This window comes from Ruditapes philippinarum, unplaced genomic scaffold (genome assembly GCF_026571515.1).
Source record: "Ruditapes philippinarum isolate M1 unplaced genomic scaffold, ASM2657151v2 ctg21703_1_1_1_1, whole genome shotgun sequence".
Classification (NCBI taxonomy): Eukaryota; Metazoa; Mollusca; class Bivalvia; order Venerida; family Veneridae; genus Ruditapes; species Ruditapes philippinarum.
In genome coordinates this window covers 127-12,354 of record NW_026858707.1, presented here as the reverse complement: position 1 = coordinate 12,354, position 12,228 = coordinate 127, and the positions used below count along the sequence as shown (strand labels likewise).

Genomic DNA, 12,228 nt, shown 5'->3' with positions numbered 1-12,228 from the left:
CCATAAGAAGATGTTTCATGCTAAACACCTAAGCTCTAGCTCATTGGGTTTTTTAAAAAAAGATTTTTTAAGTTTTTACTATACACATATAGACATATACATGTAGTTAAAAACAATGACACCCCTGGGGCGGGGCCAGTTTTGACCCCAGGGCTTTTATTTAAACAAACTTTGTAGACACTTATTAGAAGATGTTTCATGCTTAATATCTAAACTCTAGCTATTTGGGTTTTTTCAAAGAAGATTTTTTAAGTATTTGCTATACACATATAAGGAAATCAATGACCCCCGAGGCGGGGCCAATTTTGACCCCAGGGCTTTAATTTGAACAAACTTTGTAGACACTCACTAGAAGATGTTTCATGCTTAATATCTAAACTCTAGCTATTTTGGATTTTTTCAAAGAAGGTTTTTTAAGTTTTTGCTATACACATATAAGGATAATCAATGACCCCCGGGGCGGGGCCAATTTTGACCCCAGGGCTTTTATTTGAACAAACTTAGTAGACACCCATTAGAACATGTTTCATGCTAAATATCATAGCTCTAGCTCTTTGAGATCTTTAAAAGAAGATTTTTTAAAAGTTTTTACTATATGCATATAGGGAAAATCAATGACCCCCCTGGCGCGGGGCCAATTTTGACCCCAGGGCTTTTATTTGAACAAACTTGGTAGACACTCACTAGAAGATGTTTCATACTAAATATCTTAGCTCTAGCTCTTTGGGTTCTTTAAAAGAAGATTTTTTAAGTTTTTACTATATGCATATAGGGAAAATCAATGACCCCCTGGGTCGGGGCCAATTTTGACCCCAGGGCTTTTATTTGAACAAACTTGGTAGACACTCATTAGAAGATGTTTCATGCCAAATATCTAAGCTCTAGCTCTTTGGGTTCTTTAAAAGAAGATATTTAAAGTTTTTTCTTTCGGTTGCCATTGCAACCAGATTTCTGCATGGAATTAAATTCTTTGAACAATTTTTAAAGGTGACCACCAAAGGAACATTCCTGTGAAGTTTGGATGAAATTGGCTTAGTGGTTTATGAGGAGATGTCATTTGAAGCAAAAGTTTACGGACGCCGGACGGACGACGGACGGACGCCGGACAGACGCCGGACGAAAAGCGATCACAAAAGCTCACCCTGTCACTTTGTGACAGGTGAGCTAAAAACAAACTAGAAATGTGTCATCATGCCACGGATGCCCCCGCATGCAGCCAAAATTTCAGATGGTTCATTAATTATTTTTTTCATTTTAAGTTCAAAGCCCTTAAAACGTTTCAATGTTAACACAAACAATTTTCATACAATGTTCAAGGCATTGAAACTATCCAGTCTTAACCTTTAGAAAATAGCATATTGCATATTTGTAGCCAAAATAATGGCTAAAAGTAAGAGTGCTGAAACTGAAAGTTCAAAATTTTTCCAACATTCAGGAAAGGTAAGTTTGTCTTAAATCATTGAACTACAACCAAATTCAAACTTAAACTGCTTATTCCTAAGATGTATCTATATTATTTTCAAAGTGAAAGGGACATAACTCTGCCAAAAAATCATCAAACCATGACCATATTCCAACTTGACCTGCCCATTCCTTTGACATATCCATATGTAACACTGTTGGGTAGATAATGAACAGAAACTGTAAATTTCATATTATTTTCAAAGTGAAAGGGGCATTACTCTGCCAAAAATCATTGAACTATGACCAAACTCGAACTTGGCCTGGGCATTCCAAAAACATATCCATATGTCCAATTTGAGTTGAATGTGTTGTACCATTGGGGAGATAATGAACGGAAACTGAAAATTTCATATTACTTTCAAAGTGAAAGGGGCATAACTCTGCCAAAAATCATTGAACCATGACCAAATTTGAACTTAACCTGCGCATTCTTTTGACGCATCCATATGTCAAGTTTTAGTTGAATGTGTTGTACCTTTGGGGAGATAATGAACGGAAACTGAAAATTTCATATTATTTTCAAAGTAAAAGGGGCATAACTCTGCCAAAAATCATCGAACCATGACCAAATTCGAACTTGACCTGTATTTTCTCATGACATATCCATATGTCAAGTTTGAGTTGAATATGTTGTACCGTTGGGGAGATAATGAACGGAAACTGAACATTTTATATTATTTTCAAAGTAAAAGGGGCATAACTCTGCCAAAAGTCATCGAACCATGACCAAATTCGAACTTGACCTGTATTTTCTCATGACATATCCATATGTCAAGTTTGAGTTGAATGTGTTGTACCGTTTGGGAGATAAGGAACCGAAACTGAAATTTCATATTATTTTCAAAGAAAAAGGGGCATAACTCTGCCAAAAATCATCGAACCATGACCAAATTTAAACTTGACCTGTATTTTCTCATGACATATCCACATATCAAATTTGAGTTGAATGTGTGCAACCATTCTTAAGATAATGAACGGAAACTGATAATGACGGAAGGACGGAACAGGGTAACACTATATGCCCCGGCCATTACATGGCGGGGGCATAAAAAAACTGCCAGTCTTTTTAATGACACTATATATTCAAACTTTGACCACCTATAGTGTGTAGAATTTAAAACATATCTACATAGTGTGAAGTCTAAACATGTTAAGTATATATTTACTGTGTAGAAATTATCAATATTTTTTAATGTCAAATATGAGCATATTTTATCTTAAACAGGTTGTAAGCTTACATAACCTGGAACCTAATTTGATAAAATACTAACAATGTAATTCAATTATAATTTCATATGATAATAAATCACTGAACTTACCAAACTGGGATGAGTATGCATGCTCAAACAGAAGTATAAGAAAATCTTCACTGAACTCAAAAGAACATGGAAACTGTTGCCAGATCTAAACAATAAACAAGTCATTTTATTCTTAAGTATTGCAAAGATCACCTTAAGTTTCCTATTTAACATTTACATGTATATTTGTCATCAAGGAGAAATGTCTCTAAGAGTTCTAAATGACAAAATCACCGGCTAATATTACAATAAGAGGTCCATTCATTCTAACAGACATAGTACAGTGATTTCATAAGTTATTTCCTTATTGTTAGATTTAAATCACACTGACACTATATAGGTCATATGGCAACTTTCCAACTTTACTAGTGGAGGAAAACCTAAGGTGCCCCTTAGTGAAATATTTAAGGCACAAGCAGGCACCTGAATTGAACTAACATCCTTTCGTAAGCTAGCTGGATAGCTTCCTCACATAGAAGAATCCAAAGTTCCTGACAGGATTCGAATCCATGACCAAGACATACCAGACCAGTGGCTTGAAGTTGCAGACCTTAACCATCCAAGCATGGAGGCCCCTATTTAATATGAAGAGTGCCATTACTAGGTTTTTGAAAGGCCAAATTGCAAACTAAATATACAAAATTATGCTAAGTCAAAGTTGAAATTCAACCTTCAGCACTGTACACTATTATTCCATCTAGACTGCAGAGAAAATAAGCCCATTCTCATAATCATAATCTGAGTGCCCTATACAGTTGTACATAATACCCAACCAAACACAAGCCTTACACTTCTAAATATAATACATACCCCCGCCAAACACAATATTTACACATCTAAATTTAGCATTATCTATAGACATCTTAATATAGCATACTCCTTTGCCCAACACAATCTTTACACATCTTAATATAGCACACTCACCTGCCATACACAATCTAAAAATAGCAAGAAGACAGGAGACTCTTGTCTATATTTAGTTATTGCATTAGCAGACTTAGCACATCGGTCAGCAAAGGGATGTCCAGCCTGAAGCCATTCTCTTTCAATCAAGGCTTCAAATCTGTAAAAGAAATCAGTGTTATTACCCATAACAAACATATAATCAAAGGGGAAAAATATCAAAATAACTCTTCAGTTCATTAACTTAAATGCCTAAAGCATTAGGAAAATGCTATAGTGTCATTAGCAGTAATTAACAAATATTGTGCTCAGTTGGGGTTAAGCAATAATTGGCAATTCAGGGATTTACATTACTTTTATTTTTCAGGTGTCCTTTAGAAGTAGATTTTGTAATAAAAGGGGTCCAACCACTGACACTGGGGTTCAGTCAATAATTCATGGTGTCCAACAACTAATTTCAGGAGTTCATCTCCTTACTTCACTCAAGTATGCACTTATTATATCTTATACAACAAAAATGTGTGTACTGCGAAGAATTTGAACTTTTCTTAATGTTAAGCAGCTAGATTTATAAAGCCAGCAGCATATTTGTTATGCATCAACTTGGGTGCAAGAGCTTGATAATTGTGCATCCAAAAAAAAAAGGATTTTAATGAGTATACTGATGCAAGACCCTGCATTCAGTAAATCCTTAGCAATAGGGTAGGCATTTAAAGTAATGTTTCTCATGAGTAAGTTTTATTCCCAATCCATGGTTTTTCCCTTCCCCATAGGTGGCTCTATATAAAATTCAGCATATCTGTCATAAATGGGTGAAATAAAACCAGCAAGATAAACTATTTATTATCCATGTATACAACAGACTCAAGTTTGAAGTGAATTTCTCAGGTGTTTGTTGATAAAATTAGGAAAGTATAGATATTAAAATGGGGTAATTAAACACAAAAAACTTTAAGGATTATCTGCCCTTTAGAAATGCATTCCAAATTTGAAATTCCTAAATTTAAAGTAAATATTTTTGATAGTTTTTGAGAAATAAAAAATACCAAAAAGGTTACCTGGGGCAAAAAATCTACAAGTCAACAAGAATGATTCAATCTATTTAAACAGTACTGGCATGCGAGCAGTTCCCGTACAAAAATCATAGTTACTTAATCATTATTTTTTATTACGCTCACTCACCAATATTTGAATGTTACACATCAATATTCGGCTCGTCACACAAATCATGGAAATTCCATCATGTTCTAAACATAGAATAACCCTTACTTATGAGGCCTCATATGGCGTACCGAAATTATCCATTATTTTGTATGAAGAGAAGTAGTTCCCGTACATAAAATCTAACCCATTATAATTATACAATTTTATTATATCGGACCTATTTTTCATTTACAATTGTTGAACAGACCATTATCTAAGAGATAAATAGATGTAATTCAGGAAATAGAGCGTAGATTAAACGCGGGTATCTATTACCCGGTACCGTTACCCCAACACATTCATATGCAGTAACATGCTTGTATGCATGATATTTTACGCATCAAAGCCATAAAATTATTATTTATAGTAATATTGGTCAACATTCTGATAATTAATCAATTTTTCATATCATTGCCTACTTATTTGTAAACAGGTGGTATTAGTGGAAAATCCTTTAACAAGCCTCACGTGTAAGTATTTTTGCGCATGCGCGCAAGGACGGAATCCCCCAGAGAAAACAAGGTCACGTTTTGACGACGCACAGGTGAAAGTGATTTAAAATGAGACTTTATATACGTACTGCCGAACTGACAATTAGATTTTGTCTCGTTTATGTATCTGCTTGATTTGAAATGAATTTTTGAAGAATGCAAGTAAAAATCAAGCGTTTAAATGAAAAATACGGGTACTGCTTCTGTACGGGAACTGCTCGCATGCCAGTACACTTTGTTTTCATATATTTTTTGAGAAAATGGAAACAAAACCAAGCATTTTATTTTTCCTGGAGTAGGAACTACTCACTAAGTTACTGATATGCTGTTATGACAGGCATATGAATTTTAAGTCAATACATTCATGTAACAACTTGAGCAATTTATATATAAATATAAAACATGTATATGCATTTCATCCAATGAACATGACCACTTTTTATTCAGGTAGGTTAAAAAGTGTGTATATGTTATATCATACCAGTGAAACTGTATGACCTTTGATCAGATGTTTTATATTACATAAACAGTTGTTTATATAACATAAAATATTACCCTGTAAAAGTTCTACAATCATGGTCAAGAAGAAGCTGTGCTAACGACGTAACTTGTAGTGTCGTGTCTAAACCTTCTGACCCATGTACCAACACACATGCGGCTAAAAATAGAACAAACTATAAACAGAATGATAAAAAGTTTTCCTTATTAAACAGAGGCTAAGCTCTTCAGAAGCTACAATATAGCAGGCAACAGTACATTATCTGGTAAGACTGCACTTACAATAAGTTTGTATGTTTGATAAGGTTTTAAGTCCCACCGACACAGTATAGGTCATTTGGCGACATTCCAGCTTTACAGGTGGAGGAAGACCTCAGGTGCCCCTCCGTGAATTATTTCAGGCCAAATGGGCACCTGTGTAGAACCACTGACGTTGCATAAGCTAGCATGAAAGATTCCAAAGTCCCTGTCGGGATTAGAACCCACAGCGGTTTGAGGGGCAAGTGATTTGAAGTCAACGACATTACAATAAGATCCCCATGACATTCTGCCAGTGACATGGACATGTTATTATCGCTACTTACACAAAGACAAGTCAATCCTATGTTAAATAGGTGATATTAAATAGAGACGGTCCAACATTATTTGATAAGTTGAAAAATTGCCATTATAAATTAATTGCTCTCACAAAACATAAATGCGACATAAGTTTAAGGTATCTATATCAGTGATAAATTTTGCAAGTTGTTTGTTACTTTATAACATACTTGAAGCCAGATGAATGATGCATGAATACTCATTTTAAGATTTTAAGTTTGCTCTTGTCAAGATCGTAGTCTTTAAAATGGTAAAGCAGATTAAACACATATAGAACAGATGAATATATACTTACAAAGACTTAAACATTACTACCTGCATTCATTTTGTCAAAATGTATCATAATACTGTATCATGATACAACAAAGATATCATGATAATATCAAAATACTTTTGCAGTAGCGATACCCAATTCTAATGTCAACTTCTTGTTTGTACTTACAGTCTTTATCAATACATTGGGCCACGAGACATGCACATGTGATGATATCCTTTACATGTGATAACCAGTTACTGGACTCTAGCTTAGACAACCATTTATCCTGGCTGGCCCCTGTGTCCGAACATGCTGAAAATAGAGATCAAAAAAATAATTTTTTGTAGCATTTATAAAAGAAATTATCTACGCTTTTGGGACCCGGACCCAGCCATCAAGGAAAATTTTATGCAGTAATGTATATAGGGGGAAAATAGTTTTGACTGAACACAAACTATTAACTCTGAATAATCATCAACAACATTTTGCAAAAACTAACAATATTTAGCAATTAGATACAGGTCTCTTTCACGGCCATATCTAAAAAAGAAAAAAACAAAAGAAACACTGCATTGTTTATTTTACCTTCATTCAGTTTGATGACAGACTCATGGAAGACATGACGCCTCTCTATTGACTGATTGATTCTCTTCCACTGAGAATAATGGGCCTCGGGCTCGTACCCTCCACCTTTAAATAAATAAACAATTCATTCCAAATTATAGAGTTATCACTATCCTGGAAAAGGGAAGTTTTGTTAACTTCTGTTCAATCTGATTATCATACTTTATGCATGATATTTAAATAACTTCAACAAACAACCAGTGATAATAAGAATTATCACATCACATAACTTGTTTTCTATTAAATATGTTCATGTTTATTCCATGACAACATTTTTGCTTGTATATTTTACCAGATAAACAGCACACATAAATCATAAAGCTTTGTGTTCATTAATTTTAATGTATTCAGTCATGTGATTAAAAGAATCTCATATTTGTAGTCAATCATATACAAGTACAATATAAAATTTTATTAAACTTGTCCAAGAAAATGTTATACATAACAATTTAGTTAACTTTTTTGTTAAATTTGTCTTAAATGGCAACTTGTGTAAGATTCTATAGTCAAATATTAAGAAAATACAAATGTAGTATTAAAGGGGAATATTGATTTTCTTCAATACATCAGACACATTCAAATGGTGTTCCTATCTTGCCATTGCAAAAAAAAATTGAAATATTATCAAGATGTCTCCAAACAAACATTTGCTTAAGAATGTTCAAAGCTTGACAGAGGTAGGATTTGATCAGGGATTTACTTAGAACAAATCACACATGGCACTTCTGAGCCTCATCATATCGCAGCATAGTAAAATCCAAGTTCAAGATTGGTACTCTTAATATAATAACGCTATTATATTTCCGATGATCTTACTCACCAGTTTTCTGTTCCTGTTTCACAAGGCCTTGCGATCTTGTATCTATAATATAACCACGCTTCCCTATACCGAGCACAGCATTAACTAGCCTCTCGTCTTCTTTACATCTTTTACCACTCGTCCCTGTTAGTGGCTGACTACACCGCATTAACACTGCCTGAAAGTGGAAACCTTTAACTTTATCCATCAAGCTGAAAATTACTGGTTTGGTTTATCTGACTTATTCCATAGACAGCAGTGAAGTCTGTCAAAAATTCTTAATTAAGATTTATCAAACAGCTTGATTGCTTTCTTTGATTAAAATTTGAGAAAATTGCATGTATATAAAACAACAATGCTACGGTCTATCATCTTGATTAGTGTTGCAAAGTGTTCTGGGTTTATTACTATGTAGCTTCCGTCGAAACACACTGTGGTAAGAAACCAACATTGCACGATATTCTCTATAATATTCAATCAAAATATGCCATCATGTGTTACAGTGCAACCTCTACAGAGTGAATGTACCCTCTTTCCAGCAATTACATCTCTTCAACAAGACTATCATTTCTTTCCTCTTGTGCAACACACCTTAGCAACAACCAAAATACATATATCTGTTTCCTAAAGGGTGTTGCTGTGCAGAGATTGTACTGTACAGAACTTCAAATACTTTGCACATGTACAAACATCTTTATTTTCTTTTTTTTTTATAAACATTTAACAGTGTAATGAACATTGGCATTTCAAACACATTTAAATAAAGGTGTTGTTTAGCATTTCGTTTTTGAGTAGAAACATCAGTTTTATATGTTTTTTTTAATATCAATCAATGTATTATTACAGTAATTATTGCAATTTAAGTTGACTGTATCGCAATTTATCCAAAACATGGCTTTGATTACATTGCCTCACCACAAATAAATGTCAATTTATCATGACATGGTTTTGATCACATTGTTGTATCACAAATAATTACCAATCATCAACTTCAAAAGTGTCATTGTGTTCATTATTTTAGTCAGTCTTTAGTCAAATTAAAGACCCGACCTTGCTATCTCTGTGGTAATAACTGAGCACAGGAAACCGTCCACCTTGCCGGAACTGAGATATCTTCACCAACATTTCATCTGTGATTGATTTTGGCACAAACATTGACTTTGGATATGTTAAACAGAGCTGAAATAACAAAGAGAGAGAACATCAGACAATCCTCTCAGCACCAAGAATTCAGATACAAGTTGGCATCCAAGTAGAGCCAATGAGCAGAATAGCTTCCTATAAAATAACAAAAGCAAGGCTGGCCAGGCACTATATATATTTTTTTTAAAATGTGCTACATGCAAAGACTGTAATTTCTTTCTGTTCCATCAGGGTAAAGATTGTAAGAATAATACATCGGCTGACGTTACAGACTAAAATATTCACCTCGAGGGTAAATGTTTACGTCAGTTAGGAGGCTATTACAAGTTTCAGAAAAACATTTACACAAGAGCTAGATATTCCCTCGAGTTATGACGGCCAGTGTTTGATTCTTTTCCTTGCATATATCATATAAATCATAAAATTCTGAAAAACTAATATTTTACATTTTTCCTTCTTTTTTTCTTATAGTAAGTAGCATATGAATTTATTGTACAACTTCATTCAAAACAACAAAATGACCCGAGTAAACAGTAGATAATCCTGTCTTATATGGAAGATTAATGTATACATACTTTATAATCAGAATTAACTGTTGTAATTCTCCACTCCTCAGCACATTCCTTGTACCGGCTCCATTCTGACTCAAGTTTAAAAGCCTGCCAACCATCCTCAAGAATTTCAAATGATGGGCGATAAAAAAACGGATACTTTAATGTTACATCATCTGCAAAATTTAATCAAATCATTTAGAAAACTTGATAAAATTATATGAATCTCATGAATATTTACAAACATATAACAATTTAATGTTGTACCTTTATATTTCCATGATGGTATGGCTGAATGAGTAAAGTTTTGGTGTTCCTTTTTTGTTTGACTGTAAGTCAAGGTCTAAAGCTGATGTTTCAACTTTATCAACAGAGAAGCCCTAAGGTATCCCTTCATGTGTCCTCATGTTTCCCCCATTTGTCCTCAGGTATCCCTCCATGTGTCCTCCGGTATCACTCCATGTGTCCTCAGGTATCACTCCATGTGTCCTCAGGTATCCCTTCATGTGTCCACAGTTATCTCTCCATGTGTCCTCAGGTATCACTCCATGTGTCCTCAGGTATCCCTTCATGTGTCCACAGTTATCTCTCCATGTGTCCTCAGGTATCCCTCCATGTGTCCTCAGGTATCCTTCAATGTGTCCTCAGGTATCACTCCATGTGTCCTCAGGTATCACTCCATGTGTCCTCAGGTATCCTTCATGTGTCCTCAGGTATCCCTCCATGTGTCCTCATGTATCCTTCAATGTGTCCTCAGGTATCACTCCATGTGTCCTCAGGTATCACTCCATGTGTCCTCAGGTATCCTTCAATGTGTCCTCAGGTATCACTCCATGTGTCCTCAGGTATCCCTTCATGTGTCCACAGTTATCTCTCCATGTGTCCTCAGCTATCATTCCATGTGTCCTTAGGTATCCCTCAATGTGTCCTCAGCTATCACTCTATTTGTGCTCAGGTATCCCACCATGTGTTCACAGCTATCCCTCCATGTGTCCTCAACTTTTCCTCCATGTGTCCTCAGGTATCAATGCATGTGTCCTCAGCTATCATTCCATGTGTCCTTCGGTATCCCTCAATGTGTCCTCAGCTATCACTCTATTTGTCCTTAGGTATCCATCCCTCCATGTGTCCTCAGCTATCCCTCCATGTGTCCTAAACTTTTCCTCCATGTGTCATCAGATATACATACATGTGTCCTCAGGTATACATCTTTCTATCATCTTTCATCATTTAAATCATATGCTAGCTTATGTCTTTACTAAGATTCAAGTCCCTAAGCAAAGAGAAGTTTTCTCTCCAATACAAGTCATGCTGCCTGAATCAAATTTCTTATCATAGAGAGCACAGCACAGTAACTAATGACTACAATCAGCATTTACATTGGAAACCACTAGAGACTTTAGTCTCTTGACACAATCTGTATTACTGAATAATAAAGTATGAGTCAAAAATTTTGGGGAATGGTAGTGGTTATAGTATCTGCCTCTCAACCAAGAGATCAAGCCCTACTTTGGCCACCATCATGTTTCCTCATGTGACACCAGTACTGGTTTGTTCTTGGAAGGGAACTTGGGAGAAATTCAAGCTTCAAGCTTTCACCACAATCAAGTATAAATAACAATGACAATGAGACACCGTAGTTATTCTTTATTTTATTTAGTTATTCTTTGCTGAAATAATAAAACTTAAAGGAGCTGCACTGAGGTTAAAAACATAGATTTTGAATTCTTATATAGATCAATCAAGTGATGCACTTAAAATGGAAAAATCTGCAAAATATAATAAAGCACTAAACATATAGATCATTTTATCACCTATTTTTAACTTGTTTTGAGCATCGCAACGCTTTTCATTCTTGTTTACCATTTTCCAAAATAAAAAAATTATCTGGAAAAACAGAGTGAATTAATGATCTGAAATTTTACACACATGTTATTAGTCCAGACCTACATCAAATGTTACAAAAGTCTGAGTTAATATAAGTAAGTCTTACCTATATTGGACAGTTGTTCTATCGAGTTAGCAACATTAATACAGTCCTCTGCTGAAGGTATATCGAGAGATAGGAGGGTAAAGTCCTTGCAGCGATCAAAAATCACACCACCTGATCCAATCAACCTTTTCTCTACACTATCAACACTTGTGTGCAGCAGCTGTTGTTAATAGTTAATGAAAAAATAAATTAATAAATGGATGGAAATGTGATTGTTTTTTTTATACATTAAGACATCAATCTATATACGAATCCTATAGAAATGTTGTACCGACTATCTCAGTCTCATCTGACATTTCAATTAATTCCTTTTTTAAATAATCTAACATTGCTAAAAATTAAGTAAAACGATTAACATAAAGCTGACAATTACCAACACTTGTAATGATTTTATTTGACTTTACCCGT

The 12,228-nt window shown here is 34.7% G+C and overlaps 1 protein-coding gene across 1 annotated transcript; it reads right to left on the bottom strand.

The window, feature by feature from the left end:
* Positions 1 to 2,715: 2,715 nt before the first annotated feature.
* Positions 2,716 to 11,980, bottom strand: LOC132754009 (myotubularin-related protein 9-like; the record flags this gene model as incomplete). The annotated part of the gene is made up of 9 exons (XM_060744598.1): positions 2,716 to 2,868; positions 3,687 to 3,825; positions 5,915 to 6,017; positions 6,897 to 7,022; positions 7,296 to 7,400; positions 8,155 to 8,311; positions 9,184 to 9,312; positions 9,852 to 10,003; positions 11,821 to 11,980. Coding segments are annotated over 9 exons (1,209 nt in total), but the record flags the coding sequence as incomplete, so codon positions are not given.
* Positions 11,981 to 12,228: the final 248 nt, after the last annotated feature.